Source organism: Dendropsophus ebraccatus, chromosome 1 (assembly GCF_027789765.1).
Source record: "Dendropsophus ebraccatus isolate aDenEbr1 chromosome 1, aDenEbr1.pat, whole genome shotgun sequence".
NCBI classification, from domain to species: domain Eukaryota; kingdom Metazoa; phylum Chordata; class Amphibia; order Anura; family Hylidae; genus Dendropsophus; species Dendropsophus ebraccatus.
In genome coordinates, this window is record NC_091454.1 from 199,291,021 (window position 1) to 199,308,491 (window position 17,471).

General features: G+C 42.8%; 1 protein-coding gene across 1 annotated transcript in view; it reads right to left on the minus strand.

Moving 5' to 3' along the window:
• The window catches only part of LOC138766861 (zinc metalloproteinase-disintegrin-like VLAIP-B), a 39,996-nt gene extending 34,316 nt beyond the window's left edge, over positions 1–5,680 (minus strand). The window contains exon 1 of the mRNA XM_069944333.1: positions 5,570–5,680. Coding sequence (XP_069800434.1) covers positions 5,570–5,624 — 55 coding nt within the window. The 5' untranslated portion in view covers positions 5,625–5,680. The remainder of the gene's footprint in view (positions 1–5,569) is intronic.
• Positions 5,681–17,471: the final 11,791 nt, after the last annotated feature.

The window sequence follows — 17,471 nt, forward strand, 5'->3', positions numbered from 1 at the left end:
CCTGCAGTGACCTATCGAACAAGAAGTCCTACCTGCAGCAGCCCACCATACAAGGAGGCCCACCTGCAGTGGACCACCAAACAAAAAAGTCCCACCTGCAGTGGCTCACCAAACAAGGAGGCCCACCGCAAACAAGTAGGCCCATTTGCAGCCGCCCATCAAACAAGAGGGCCCAACTGCAGTTGCCCACCAAATAAGGAGGCCCACCTCCAGTGGCCCACTGAACAAGTAGGCCCACCTGCAGCAGCCCACCAAAAAAGGAGGCTGACTTGCAGCGGCCCACTGAACAAGGAGGCCTACCTGCAGCGACCCACCAAACAAGAGACTTGTGAGATGACAAGATTTTACACATTCCGGGTGGTAACATTTACTCACCCTGGGGTATGTTCACATGATAAATCTGGGTCAGAAATCTCAGGTGACTTGCAGTTTGGTTGCTGTACACTTCACCATGGTTTTGCCCGGGGATAAGATACAGTGAGTAGTGATAATCCGCATCCAGGCTAGCTGACACTACATTGGCCGCTGACAAGTGACACAGAACTTTTATTTTTTTTTTATCATTAGAAAGAAAATCTGCCCTGGTTTTTTTGTGGCGTCACGCCAACCTCTCTGACCATAGATTAGATATGATTCCATACTGATATATCAGATTTTATGACCTCCAACCATATGACAGGATATGACACAGCTTCCATTTCCTATGACAGGTCACAGATTCCTCATTAGTCTCCTAATTCGGGGGATATCAAACTATACCAGCAAAGTTAACCCAGTAAGTGCTGGAAACAGAGCTCATAGTATAGCAATACAACTGGGGGCAAGAGCAGATAGATAACATACTGTATAGTAACACTATATAGTATATTTTGTGAGGCAACATATACTGTAGCAGGGAGCTACCTCCCAGTATATTATCCAGTGCCTTACAGGATATCCCTGAGGTTATGTGGAGATTGGTGCCCTGATTCTCCGCGGTCTTATTCATATGTGTAATGGATGCAAACATACAAGCTCAGCATCATAAACCTTTAGGGTATGTTCACACGTTGTGGATGCTGCAGATCAGTTACATATCAATGTATTTAAAGGAGAAGTCCGGCGAAAATTTTTCTTTAAGTATTGTATTGCCCCCCAAATGTTATACAAATCTCCAATGTACACTTTTTACGGGAAATGATTATAAAGTGCTTTTTTCCCTGCACTTACTACTGCATCAAGGCTTCAATTCCTGGATAACATGATGATGTCACGACCCGACTCCCAGAGCTGTGCGGGCTGTGGCTGTTGGAGAGGATGATGGCAGGGGGACGCTGAGGGACACAGGGCACTGGAGGGACACTGAGCATCCCTCTGCCATCATCCACTACAGCAGCCACAGCCCGCACAGCTCTGGGAGTCGGGTCGTGACATCACTATGTTATCCAGGAAGTGACATCACCTTGTTATCCAGGAAGTGACATCACCATGTTATCCAGGAAGTGAAGCCTTGATGCAGTAGTAAGTGCAGGGAAAAAAGCACTTTATAAGCATTTCCCGTAATAAGTGTATATTGGGGATTTGTATAACTTTTGATGGGCAATGCAATACAGTAATAAAAATTTTCGCCGGACTTCTCCTTTAAATTCCACAGCAATTTTGCACAGTGTGAACATACACAAAAGACGTAACTTCCACCAATACGTCTAAGATACACCAGAAGCTGAAGAGAACTGTAGTGTAAGATGTCAGTCTCCAGCTCCAGGTATACAATATGGAGCAGTTTCTCATAATTTTGGTTGCTTTTTTGGTTAATGAACCACTTTTAGGAAAATTATCATCATTTGTAGAAAACTACATTGTCAGATCCTGTTTTTATCTATGGACTTTAAAGGGGTACGCAAGTGAAAATCTTTTTCTTTCAAACCAGCTGGTTTCCAAAAGATATATAGATTTGTAATTTACTTCTAATTAAAAAAAATCTCAAGTCTTCCAGCACTTATCAGCTGCTGTATGTCCTGTAGGAAGTTGTGCATTCTTTCCAGTCTGACACAGTGCTCTCTGCTGCCACCTCTGCCCATATCAGGAACTGTCCAGAGCAGGAGAGGTTTTCTATGGGGATTTGCTACTGCTCTCCACAGTTCCTGACATGGACAGAGGTGGCAGCAGAGAGCACTGTGTCAGACTGGAAAAAAACAACATTTCCTGCAGGATATACAGTAGCTGATAAGTATGGGAAGACTTGAGATTTTTAAATAGGAGTAAATTACAAATCTATATAATTTTCGCTGGATAACATTTTTAATACCATTTGACCATATTATGCCAAGAGAATTCTTACAGATCTGTATGATTCAATGTAACATATTGCTGCTGCAGCAGATTACTAGATTGCAACATGGGAACTTTGCCTTAGAGGGATTCTGGCAAGAAGTGCAATATTTTCCATGGAGTTATAGATATGGCAATATGGAGATTTGCCAACACTTTAATATACAGAACAATGTGCAAGAAATCCCTTATGTAAGAACTCTTGAAATTACACATCATAAACTTTATATATGAGACCCTTAAAGTATCTACCTACCCCCATCCCCCATTGATGACACTGGGGTGGGTATGAAGTACAACATTCCAGGATATCCTTAACCTGCATTTACAAAGCACCACTAGCCTGAGGGCACATTCTCCCAGCGCTCCACTATACATAGCCCCAATCCCTCTAAATCCTTATCATTCTCCATAGTAAATTCTGATCCTCACGCCCACACACTACCAGGCTGGCTGAATCCATGACTTGCCTGTCAGCTATTTCTGTACCCATGCTGCCCACCTCTACCCATGAATCATAAATAATAACAGGTACAGTCATCCTGGCGATACCATCTGCGCACAGGTAGAGGTATCATACAGGAGGTAGACGCATGCTGACACATCCACTTAAAGGGGATTTTAGACTGTAAGCTCTGAGGTGCAGAAGACACGTCCTACTGTGGGCTATGTACACTATATTCTATATAACCTTGTTACAAAAAGGTCCCTAATATTCCCTCTCTATAATCCAATGACATTGTCAGAATTTTGGATGGAATTTTAGGTAATTTTGTCTACTAATTTTCAGTTGTGCAAATACTACACCTCTGATCTTATAAGCAGGCCTACATTATGTCACGGCTGATGACTTGCCATATTATTAGGGTGTTATTCTCAATTAAAGGGGATATTCCCATCTCAGCTCATATAGTTATTTATTATTTAGTTATAGGTTTCGGCAAGTTAAATATTTTTGCAAATACATTCATTTAGCAAAATTACCTCTTTCTTCTGATCTGTTGACTGTTTTCCTCCCAGTGTTGCACCTTTAGTTTTTTGTCCCTTCCAGTGTTGACAGCTCGTTGTCTAGGTTACCGACCACCACTCTGCTTTAAAAGCAGTGGTCTGGTGCATATATAGCTATTGTGGCTGTATCCATGAATTCCATGTACAGTATTATTACACCAATAATAAAATGGGCTCAGATGAACCAGAGCTTGGTCTAGTTTCACTCATCTCATATATATACATATATATATATATATATATATATATATATTGAAGTGAAATTATAGAATCAGGGATTTGATCAAATCCCGGCACATGATGAAATGGCCAAGCCGTTCCAATACTTCCCTGAAGAAAATCAGTGATTTGATCAAATCACTGACCCCTTTCAGAGAAATGATGGAATGAATTCTCTCATTTCCCCTGGCAACATAGAATTTGCTTACTGTATCGCCTCTCTTCTCCCCAGCCTGTCTGCTCTGCTCCCCGTCCCGCTGCCATATGCCTGCCAGGGAGGTGTGCCGCTCTATTCCCCCGTCCACCTCCGGTCCACCCTGCCGCCATATGGCTGCCGGGAGATGTGCCGCTCTATTCCCCCGTCCACCTCCGGTCCAGTCCACCCCGCTGCCATATGCCTGCCGGGAGGTGTGCCGCTCTATTCCCCCGTCCACCTCCGGTCCACCCCGCCGCTATATGGCTGCCGGGAGGTGTGCCGCTCTATTCCCCCGTCCACCTCCAGTCCGGTCCACCCCGCCGCCATATGCCTGCCGGGAGGTGTGCCGCTCTATCCCCCCATCCACCTCCGGTCCGGTCCACCCCGCCGCTATATGGCTGCCGAGAGGTGTGCCGCTCTATTCCCCCGTCCACCTCCGGTCCGGTCCACCCCGCCGCCATATGCCTGCCGGGAGGTGTGCCGCTCTATCCCCCCATCCACCTCCGGTCCTGTCCGCCCCGCTGCCATATGCCTGCTGGGAGGTGTGCCGCTCCATTCCCCCGTCCACCTCCGGTCCGGTCCACCTCGCCGCCATATGCCTGCCGGGAGGTGTGCCGCTCTGCTACCCTGTCTGCCTCCAGTCCTGTCCGCCCCGCCGCCATATGCCTGCCGGGAGGTGTGCCGCTCTGCTCCCCCATCCGCCTCCGTCGCCAAATATAGAGCCAGGCGACTCCTGACTAGTTCATTCCATCATTTCCCGAAAGGGGTCAGGGATTTGATCTCATCACTGACTTTCTTCAAGGAAATGATGGAACGCCTTGGACATATCATCATTTCCTGAGATGTGATAAAATCCCTGGATTCTATAATTTTACTGCAACATTATCACTACCTTTCTACACTCTATGAAGGAGATTTATCAAACATGATTTCAAGTAGAATTGGCTCAGTTGCCCCTAGCAACCAATCAGATTCCACCTTTCATTCCTCACAGACTCTTTTAAAAATGAAAGGTGGAATCTGATTGGTCGTTGGGGTAACTGAGCCAATTCTTCTTTACACCATGTTTGATAAATCTCCCCCTATCCATCTATCTGTCTACATGTCAGTCCAACCACAGCTTTTAGAGCAGAGCGATTGGTCAGTAACCTAGACAATGAGCTGTCAACCCTTCAAGTTTAACTATATTAGTTGAGCTAGGAATACTCCTTTAAGGCTTTATATAACGTGTCAGTGGCCATCAGGGAATATGCCTAATGTACCAAGTTGCAGAATGAACACTATATTATATATTCTATTTGCGTATTACATCCTAATGACAGACAGATTGCGAGTTTTCTCACAGGTCTAGACATACGTTACCCAAGAGCTTGCAATCACCTTTAGACATGGTGACCCAAGATGACCTTTCAGACCATCTAAAATGCAACCATAGTTCCCTCCCTACTTGCTGAGGAAGACCAAGGGAAACCTTTGCATACAAAAGCATGTACAGTAAATAACCCCTACCAGTCGCCTTCAGGCTGGGAGTCTTATCAGTTCAGCCCAGCCCAGGTAATATGATCCAGTACAGGAGAAGAAATATCTCTGCTTACAAACTTTGACCAAACGGTGCAAAACAGATCTGTCCAATCCACAAAAATTACTTGTACTCTCAGTAACGTAATATCTACTCAAATCTATTGACTCTATAAAGTGCACCTATACATCAGTTTACACCTATATAAAGTGCACCAATAAATCAGTTTACACCTATAAAAAAAATAAATAGAAAAGTAATAGCAAAATCACGAGACGACAATGACATACTGAGGTATAGGTGGTGCCGATACTCACCCTGGATCTGGCTGTCCAGCAGTGCCAGCAGCAGAAGCAGCGCAGCCCTCAGCATGGTTCACTACCTCCGAGCTCACACCTTCCAGTACTGAGAGAGTAAGGAAGTGCTGAGCATTGTATGCACTGGATCAGGAATTTATAGACTCACTTGAGCAAACAGGTTACTCAACTCCGCATAGACGGAAGTGACAGCATTTGTGGCTGTCCCTGTCTATTGTCTGATCTCTTCTACTCCTGCCCTTGTGTCCGTTGGAGGTTTGTTGTGATCTGACCATGAATGTATCGGATTCCCCATAGAACAATCCTTTATTATATAGTAACCAATACAATGGATATTAGGGATATATCAATAACCAGAAGGTGAAAAGAGATTATAATATGATTAATGGAAAATAGCCGGGTGCTATGCGGCTTTTGTTACTGCTAGTTGTGCATTGTTATGTGGGATATTTTATCAGGTTTCATTCATCACATTTCATTCGACTATAGGAAGGCTGGGTGTCAGTCAATAGAGCTGCTATAGCGCCCCCCCAAAAGATTGTCCCTAGTGATGAGCGAGTACTAAAATGCTCTGGTGCTCGTTACTCGAGACAAATATCTCCCGATACTCGAGTGCTCGTTTCAAGTAACGAACCCCATTGAAGTCAATGGGAAACTCGAGCATTTTTGCAGGGGACCAAAGCTCGGCAGAGGGAAGGTCGTGTGAAAACCTGTCAACCACAGAAAATTATGGAAACAACACGGAAGTGGACAGGAAACAGCAGGGGCAGCATGTATGGATGCCTCTGGGGATGGCTAATCGCAACATTACGCCAAATTATGGGCAACAGCAGGGTGGTGTTCCTCAATTCAATTTTGCTGACCCAGACCAAGATGGGAGAGGCACATGTACTGGCACATGTTAGGAAAGCACCCAACTAGGTGCAACTGGGAGGATTTTTTGTGGAGTCGTTATACTGCACACTTCACAGCCAGGATAGGTGTAGCTGCACTACAGGTCCCAGCAAGCCAAGATGCTGCGACAAAAATGAGAACTGGGGGAACTTTTGGTGGAGTCTATAGAGTCTGTGTGTACCAGGTGCTGTATGTTTTAGAGCACCCGTTATACTGCACATCCAGGATAGGTGTAGCTGCACTTCAGGTCCCAGGAAGACAAGGTACAGCAGCAGCAAAAATGAGTACTGACAGGACTTTGGCCAATTTCTTTGGGGTCTATGTGGACCATGTGCTGTCCCCTTTCTGGCACCAGTCACTCTGCACAGTGTGCAGTCAACATGGCGGTAGCTGCATTACAAGTCCCAGCCAGCAGCCAAGAGGAGGCCCAAAAAAATGTAGTTGTAGCCCTTAGAAGGACTGTTGGGTTCTTTGTGGATGATTCCTGCCTAACAGACACTATTTTCCCCATCCTAACACTCTCCCTGACAGACAGCAGCTCTCTCCCTAAGCTCATCCAGCCTGCGTCTGAAGCGAGCAACACAGGACCTGATTCTTATATGCCAGGGTCATCTGATCTGGCCAGCCAATCGGTACTATCAACATGTAGGGTTCCCACGTGATACTATGAGCTCCCAAAGACTCTCCTGCATGATGACTGGCTGAGAAAAAGCCGCCAAACATGCAGGAAGAGGAAAATGCCATTGTCTCGAGTATCGCGAGATGCTCGTCCGAGTAACGAGCACCATCGAGTACCCTAATACTCGATCGAGTACCAAGCTCGAGAGAAGCATGCACGCTTATCTATAATTGTCACCCATCAAAATAAGGCTGGGTTCACGCAACTGTTTTTTTCACCATTTTTGCAAAAAACGGATGGAAAAACGGATGCATTTGTGTGCATCCATTTTGAGCTATTTTTCCATTGACTTTCAATATAAAAAAACCCATCAAAATGCATCAGTTTTGTTAACATACACAAAAATAAGGTCAAGTACACCTTGTGTTCGTAAAAAAAACCCAAAAACGGATACTTTTTGATCCATTTTTTTGAATAATAAAAGTCAATGGAAAAATGGATCAAAACGGATGTATACAAATGCATACCTTTTTTAATTTTTTGGGGAAAAAAGTATTGCAGAAACTGGAATAAGATAAGGGCGGACTAGATGGATCAGGTGATCTGCTGACAGTCTTCTATGAGAAAGAAGGGAAGATTATGTGCAAGCTGACACTACTATATGCCATGAGCTGACTAATGGGCTCTGGGTTTTAGGTGCTAGGGTAGATACCAACATCAGACTTTGGTTAGACCAGGGTATGTAGGTTTAGAGATGGGTTTGTAAATCCATTTTTTGGACATATGGATTGATGCAGTATTGTCTAAAAACGGATGTCCAGGGAGAGTATGGCCAGATTAAGCATGAGTGGGTCTATGGTGGAGGGTGTAGCCAGATTAAGCATGGGTGAGTCTATGGTGGAGGGTGTAGCCAGATTAAGCATGGGTGGGTCTATGGTGGAGGGTGTGTCCAGATTAAGCATGGGTGGGTCTATGGTGGAGGGTGTAGCCAGATTAAGCATGGGTGGGTCTATGGTGGAGGGTGTAGCCAGATTAAGGATGGGTGGGTCTATGGTGGAGGGTGTGGTCAGATTAAGCATGGGTGGGTCTATGGTGGAGGGTGTGACCAGATTAAGCATGGGTGGGTCTATGGTGGGGCTTATATCATACTACAAAGAATTACGCCTTGTTTTCAGCTACAGACATTGGAATGTAAATACTTGAGATAAAATTACAGACAAGGAGGGAATTTATCTGTTATTTTTTATTCTGTGTACCTACTTTTATTGCAGATTTTTGCCTAAGGCTGTATGCATACGTTCAGTATTTTTTTCTGGTCCTGAAACAACCCGTGAGAAATTACGGGACGTGTGCATAAGGCCTAACTTTTTTATGCTTAAACATTTTTAGGTGTTTTTTTTTGTTTTTTTTTTGCAAATGATATTTCTATAGAAACTGCAACCAAATAAACAGCCCAGAAGCAAATTGTAAGTGTAAAACCAGTTGATCTTTATTTAGTACTAAATTTATATATAAAAAGTACACATATTGTAACGACTGGAGTGGTGGAGCCGCTGTACCACCACTAGCGATGACGTAAGCCGCACCAGGGAGTGGAGTCTAAGTGGCTGCTGGTCTTCACCAGGACCCGCCGCAAGGTGGGATGGATTTGCTGTGGCAGGCAACCCCCAGGTCGCTACCCCTCGCTTAGCTTGCTAGTGGCGGTGGGCGAGGTGCAGCGGGTGACAGTTAGGCTGGGGCTCAGTAGGATACTGGGCTGGAACTGAAACAGCAGACAGAAAGCTGGAACCAGGAATGGGGGCAGGAAACACTCTATAGGATACATGCAAAGGCTCCAACACAAGGGACAGTGCATGCTGGGATTTATAGGGAGGTGATTGGTGTACATTCAATTAAGGGTGTACTTCCCCTAAATTTAAGCAGAGCCAGCGTGCGCATGCCCTAGGAGATGTGGACACGTGCGATGGCTGATAGGATAGGAGGAGCCACCCGGGGGAGCCACGACAGGGGACAGAGAGACAGCCATGGCTGGGGACCACAGAGCCGCCGCAACTCGTACCTTTTGCCGCGGCCGCTCTGAGGGCTCCAGCCACGGCTGTGACACACATTAATAAAAAAAAGTTTACAAATAGAGACCTTCCATACTGATGATACAGAAATTGGGATTCAAAGTACTGCTCTACCTCAATATACACATGTCCACATACACGTTACATATATACTGTATTTTCCGGCGTATAAGCTGACCCCCAATTTTTCCAGTTAAAATATAGAGTTTGGGGCGACCACAGATTCTCCATTCCTGTTCTGAAGATTTTCAGCACCCACCCTATAAGAGACATTTGAGAATATTTTCCTTGGTTCAAAAGTAGTCTCAAACGCATGAAAAATATAGTATATATAAATATATATATATATATATATATATATATATATATATATATATGTACCACGGAGGATAGGAATAGATGTAATGTGTATAATCCTGAAGGCCGTAGGTGTTGAACAGAGGGAGCTATTATATATATTATGATACGATATGTAATACGGGTTACATCAGTAATCCCCCCATACAACCTTCTCTACTAGACCATATCAGGTAACAAAAATAATGTATACAAGACAGCAAAAAGGCAAAATGACTGAGCACATACAGCCGAAAACAAACAAATATTGTGTTACCACAAATGTAAGAGATCACAACCTCCCCAAACACCCAGCGGGGATTACTGATAACCCGTATTACATATCATATTATATATATATATATATATATATATATATATATATATATATATATATATATAGCTCCCTCTATTCAGCACCTACGACCTTCAGGAGCTGCCCTGGCAGGTGACACCATATACAACTTGGTGCTCCATTACCTATATCTATTACCATCCTCTGTGTTTAAAGGGGTAGTCTGGTGGGAAAAAATTTTTTACAAATCAACTGGTGTCAAAAAGTTATAGAGATTTGTAAATTACTTCTATTCGAAAATCTCCAGTCTTCCAGTATTTATCAGCTGCTGTACGTCCTGCAGGAAGTGGTGTATTCTTTCCAGTCTGACACAGTGCTCTCTGCTGCCACTTCTGTCTGTGAAAGGAACTCCAAAGGAGAGGATTTTTTTTTTTACTGAAGTATAATAAAGATAATACTGATCCATGCTATGCATTGTATATGCAATATAATCATTGTATGTAATCCCCCCCCCCTTGTTATCCGATCTATTAAAATATAACAATAGTGTTGTAGTACAGCGTGAACGAAAAGAGATGAAAAAAAAAGCCAGGATTGCTGAGTAACATTATAGCTAAAAGAAAATAATAAAAAGTGATTGAAATGTCCAACTACACAAATTTAATGCCAATAAAAACTATAAAGAACTAGAGATCTTGGCACAAAACATAATAGGGAAGAATCAGAATAGGGAAATTTTAATAAAATTTTTATATATATATATATATATATATATATATATATATATATAAAAATATATAATTATTTGCAAAAAAAAGTTTTACTGATAAAAAATAGTAAAATACTAGAAAAGCTATATAAACATGAATATCGTTGTGTATAGAATGAATATAATTGCAGTCATTCTAAGGGTCTATTTACACATAAAAAGTTTATCTAACAGATTATCTGCCAAAGATTTGAAGCCAAAGCCAGAAATGGATTTGAAAAGAGGAGAAATCTCAGGCTTTCCTTTATGACCTGCTCACTGTTTATAGTTTGTTTCTGGCTTTGGCTTAAAATCTTTGGCAGTTAATCTGTCAGATAATCTTTCTGTGTAAATGGACCCTTAATTTCACAGCTCCTGTTGATTTAGAAACGACAAGGACTCTTTAAGGGTGCCTTTACACAAAGAGATTTATTTTACAGATTTTTGAAGCCAAAGCCAGGAATGGATTTGAGAAGAGGATAAATCTCAGTATTTCCTTTATGACCTGTTCTCTGTTAATAGTCAGTTCCTGGCTTGGCTTCAATGATCTGTCAGATAAATCTCTCTGTGTAAAGGCGCCGTAAGCCTTTGGATTTAGGATCCTCGCTGCTGTTCTCAGTTTTCCAGAAAGAGAGTTTATTCCTTAATGATAAAGATGAGTTTCCTCAGGTAAGACCTGGAAGGTGATGCACTTTCTCTGCCATGTTTTATCATTATTGGCCACTAATTTCAACACTGGCAATATTTCCCAATGTACGAGATTCTAATGGATCCACATATAATTAAATTTAAGGGTTTTGAAATAGACATCCCCAGGCTGTTCAGTGTTAGTTATATTATACATTATATTATATGACATCTAACGCTGCTAACCAATGATTGATGGAACATGTGGCCCATGCTGCAGCTTCAATGGTTTCATCACATACAGACTTCAGAAGTCAGCTAAGTAAAAGGCCCTTTACACACGTTGAAATGGCCCGTGTAAAAGTAATAGTGATCAGGCAAAGACCGGGCAAAATGCACGATCCTCGGCTAATGGCCTGTTAAGTGCAAGATTTAAAATTTAATCGGCATTGGTCACACATCTTCCTATGTAAATAGGGGATGTGAGGCCGATGGCGATAAGGAAAACTGACAGCACAGATGTCCATGTATGTGTGCTTTCAGTTTCCACATCACAGAACATTACATACTTACTGCTGCTGTGATTCAGCATCCTGCTCTCCTTTCCAGCTGCTGTGTCTTTAGGCCCGCCTTCTCCTGTTGTCAATCATTCTGGAGGAGGAGGGGCCTAACAACACAGCATCTGGACGGGAAAACCATAGGAACAGGATGCCAGATCATGGCAGCAGTGGTAAGTATTAACTGCTCTGTGATATGGAAACTGACAGCACAGATATACATATGTTATTTATCTGTTCTGTCAGTTTCCATGGCTCCACAAACAATACATAGATCATTTGTGCAGCCTGGCCACCAGATTTTCTCGTAAACGCACCGCAAACAAACGCTGATCTTGATTGCGGCCCCATGGCTGAGAAATCTGCATCTCTAAGAGGACCCTAAATCTAGGAGTCAATCTGGCTTCTTTAGTAGCCCAGGTAGATGGAAACAAATTATATGGCTGGCGATCAGATTACACACACATCAAAACTTCTGCATAAGAGCTGTATACACAGAACGATAGGATATCTTTGTAAATTTGTAAATAACCAATGATTGGCTCCTACATGGTACATATCATATAGGATCAATAACTTTACATGAAGAATGTAGTTTATTTTTCCACCCATGGCTGTCATGGGAGAGAGAAAGTCTTGCTCGGCACTAAAACAATATATGTAACTATAATTAATAAAATAAAATCCTTCTAGTAAAACTTTCAGAAGATCAGGGTGCTCTTATGTAATAGAGGAAAACTATCCAGTGACAATAATAAGTCATATATAATGGTTCACATCCAGACCAGCAATACACTGTGTGGGTGTGGGAGACTCTTCCTCTTACATGTCGGATGATGTAGGACGCACATGACAAGAGTATATTTAGCACAAGAAACAAACCAAAAAAAGAATAGCTAAGTAAATTTATAAAGATATGATGATCGATGATAAACTTTCATTTTACTCTAATATTATATTTTTTTAAGGTGGAACTAGCATTTTACCAAACTTTTGACATGTCATAGCGACATATCAGAGGTTGGTATCGGTGGGGGTTCGGGTGCTAAGACCCCGCTGACCACTAGGACAAAGGGCCAGGACATGCTTCATCTCCGCTCTAAGCTGCTAATACAAGCCGTCTATGTTATAATGGATGTTTATGAGACTTTCGGTATAAGGAATTGCTATAAGTTCCATAGGCTTCCATTATAAAATAGGGGGAGATTTATTAAACATGGTGTAAAGTGAACCTGGCTCAGTTGCCCCTAGCAACCAATCAGGTTCCACCTTTCATTCCTCACAGACTCTTTGGAAAATGAAAGGTGGAATCTGATTGGTTGCTAGGGGCAACTGAGACAGTTTCACTTTACACCATGTTTGACCAATCTCCCCCATAGAGTGTACATACATATAAGTAGCTTTCTTTCTGTTGCTTTCTTGGTCACAATTTCCAGCACTTGATATCCTTGTAGCTGAATTTATCTGGATGTGTCCCTTCATGTGATACATTTTGTAGATTGTAAGCCCTCACGGGCATGGTCCTCTCTCCCTATGTACTAGCCGGTAATTTTATGTGTTTTTTTCTTGATTTTGTGTTGCATTCTATATGTTATCCCCTTATTGTATGTATAGTGCTCTGGAATCATCGGCGCGTTAAAAATAAATAATAATAATTTAGTTTCCATCAGCAATGGTATACTTTTGGTAATTTTTCTTCCATTTGTCTATAGTCTAGTGTTGTTAGATAATTTGAATTATAACTGTTACATGTTAAAGGGAATATGTCGAAAAGACAATGCTATCTAATCTATCACCATCTTGTTATAGAGCAGGAAGAACTGAGCAGATTGATATATATCTTTGTGGGAAAGGATTCAGTATAACTTGTTACATGTTGATTGAAATCCCTGCTCGTTCTGTGATAAGGAGTCCAGTGGGCGGGGTCACCCAATGGACTGGACTCTTTAGCAGGAAACATCAGAGATTTCAATTAATAAATTACAAGTTATACTGAATCTTTTCCCATCAAGTTATATATCAATCTGCTCCGCTCCTTCTGCTCTATAACACAATGCTGATAGCTTAGGTAGCATTTTCATGGTAACTGATTCCATTTAAGTTTTAGTATGCTGGTTTATGTTTTAAGTCCCGCCAATATATATGCCTTTCTGAGATCAAGGCTGACTTCATAAGGTTTACAGTGTGTGCTTCAAGCAGGTAAGGCTGGGTTATCATCTAGATCAGGGGTTCTGTTAGGAGCCTCCTTTACAGATTCCACCAAAATGACAGACAAAATAGAGTAGCCTGATATTCTACAAAACGGGTAGGGGAGATCCCAGCCCAGTCAGGAGGCACGTTTTTAGTATATTGTAAGGGGAATTATCCCTTATGCCTATGGTTCCCTGCAGACTAAAACTTAGCTTTTAATGATGTCTTAAAATAACTTATAATGTGCTCAATCTACAGTGATAGTGAAGTTTAAAATAGATCCAGGTGTTGGTTACCTTGCGGGCTCAAGTTTGCGGCGGATATGTGGTTAATATTAGCAGCACCTCGGCTGTTGGTGCTAAACTGATGAACTTTGTGTTCTATCGACTTACTGTTACTTAGTGGTGAGTGATAAGCACAAGACACACTCGCCACTCTAACCACTGTTTATCCCCGTATACTACTCCGGTGTGTCCGGAGCTACCAGGTTTGTCCCAACTGGGATTAGAGCCAGTACGCTCACTGCATGCGATTTTGTATACGCATATCCATAACCCACACCAACCAACTGGATCTATATAAAAAGCACTGTCTGCCTAACTTAGCACTGCAGACAGTGCTTTTTATATAGATCCAGTTGGTTGGTGTGGGTTATGGATATGCGTATACAAAATCGCATGCAGTGAGCGTACTGGCTCTAATCCCAGTTGGGACAAACCTGGTAGCTCCGGACACACAGTATACGGGGATAAACAGTGGTTAGAGTGGCGAGTGTGTCTTGTGCTTATCACTCGCTTACCACTAAGTAACAGTAAGTCGATAGAACACAAAGTTCATCAGTTTAGCTAATATTAACCACATATCCGCCGCAAACTTGAGAGTTAGTCCATGGGAGCCCGCAAGGTAACCAACACCTGGATCTATTTTAAACTTCACTATCACTGTAGATTGAGCACATTATAAGTTATTTTAAGACATCATTAAAAGCTAAGTTTTAGTCCGCAGGGAACCATAGGCATAAGGGATAATTCCCATTACAATATGATATTCTACAAAACATGTTAAAGTACCCATCCATTAGTGTTAGTATTAGTATCTACAAGTACCCACTACCATTAGAGTACCCAAGGAATTTTGGGTATCTATGGAGATGGAACACGCTGAGACCCTAATTGGATCAGAATGGGGGTCGCACGCGTAACCGTCTTGGTGTGTTTTATCTCCATGGATACCTTAACTTACCGCTTCCTGACATCATCATGTACCCTTTAATAGATCTGTCAGTCATGTGACATTGGTGTCCAACATGCAGCTGATCCAGCCTGCACTCTAGGTGATGGTGCCTGACTACTGCTAACGTCATGTTCCTCTCAGTAGAGAGGCTGGACCAGCAAAACTCCCTAAGCTTCTTACTTTCCCTTGGAAGGTATCTAGTGTGTGTGTGTGTTAGCTCTTTGGCTCCCAGTCACGCCTTGTATAAATGTACTGTATAAAACAGAACAAAAGGCGCAAACATATGTACAACAAAGCACCAGATGGATAATACCTAATAACAGGCTCCAAAGGGGCCCCAACAGGACACAGCACAAAAAAATGACTGCCCGAAAAAAAAAACTGGCAATGACTGCCAACGAAAATTTCACTGCCCAACCCGCCTGTCTGGCTGCGGCTTAGCTCGCCCCTCCCCATAGATAACACAGGCGCGTTTGGCCGTGTAAGGGAAGAAAGGGGGGAGGATTGAAAAGATATCATTTGACCGTCGGCAGTTATTGAAGGTGTATAGGCACCTTAAGACCAACTTAGGCCAAGTTTACCCAGGAGAGTGATGAGCCTTATATCCTACTCCAAGCACCCATGAAGTTATTTCCAAACCTTGAAACCTGAGCGCTGGCAATGGCCCATATATAAATCCTCATGATCTGCTGTGACGATAACAAAATGTCACCAGACTAACAGAGACACATGATGATAGCCGGAGCTCTCCTGGCATGACATGATAAAGGGGATTAGGATACACTGGCACCAGCTGTAGTGACAACATTACAGCCAGACGTGTCGTTCAGACAGGCTCTTACAGTAAGGGCCCTATTACATGGAGCCCGATTCGCCCGATCATCGCTCTGTGTAATAGAGGCAACGATCAGCTGATGACAACTATGATTGGCTGATCGTTGGTTAAGGTGTGGACCTATAATCGCCAGGTGCCAAACACCGCCCCCTGTCCGGTAAGGTATCAGGTGTTTGGCCAAGGGCTGCATGGACATCGCTAATGATGCCCATACAGCCCTTACTGCCTGATTATCGGGCCATCTAATAGGTCAAGTAAAGGAGCACTGATCCAGCAGATCGGCGCTCATTTACTAAAATGATCGATCCATAGTCGGCCCGTGTAATAGCAACTTAGGTAATGGGGGTTGGACTACGAGGATCCGGACGGAAGATGAAGACAAGCAGTCTTGGATATGTTCTCATAAAGAGGTAATGTATTAGAAATATATGTGTTTTCATTGAAAGCAATGGGAATGACTAAAAAATTTTCATAAAAAGCAAACTTACATGTGTCTATTCTATTAAGGTCAATGCATCTGAGCACTTCCAGTTTCAGTGTTGATATGAATGGAGAAGTGGCCATGAAATCCAGAACTAGGGGCCATTTATTCTCCATTACGGATGTAGCTATAGGAAGTGCGGAGGCAGAAGTTACACTAGATGTCCAGTAGATAGGAGAGCAGTATTATAATGGCTTATGGTGATGGTGGGGCTGGACACAGATATGGCATTGGCGTCCACGAGGGCCGCACCTCTGTACTGTATATGTAGACAAGGCTCATCATGTTGCCACTTTTGATACAGCAGGTATATAGCATGGTCGCCTCCTTGTGGGGCTTAAACAGTCTCTGTTTCCTTGTTTTTTCACAATAAACCCCCATCCTGTCAGACAGTGGTATGTTATCAATGTAAGTAATGCAGCGTAACACAACCACATTAAAGGTTATCTGGCCGTTTATCTCACATCATTTAGTTGCCTGAAGTATCTGTGCAAAATGCAGAAAACTATTTGTTTGTTGGGATAGCCCTTAGTATATTATCGATGCACGCGGCATATACAGGAGCAATAGCCAGAGCCAGAGAACTATTTCTAATTGCACAAAATTTACAACTCTCATATTACAGTGGCGCCGTGTCAAAGTCGCAATTGCGTCAGTGTACGATCTTTGTTTTGCGCAACCAAAGTCACCGTGTAGCCCTAGCCGCTTATACATTAAATTACATAACACTCCACCGACATCTAACTCTCAAATCCTTTAACAGTCTTAAAAGGGTTGACCACTTTATAGTAAAATAGTTCCGTGTACAGTACCCGTAAGTGTACTCACTGTATATTCTGTCCATAAGATGGTCGACATGGAGGAGCATGTGACCATGCTACGCCTGCAAGTGTCCACCACTGAGCCTGTATATGCCTATGGAGGACACTGGGGGCGGGGCATGGATGCAGGGGCGGGGGGAGAAACAACTGGACCTTTTAATTTTTGTAAAGTACCTATACCTACTGCTGCCGGGGGG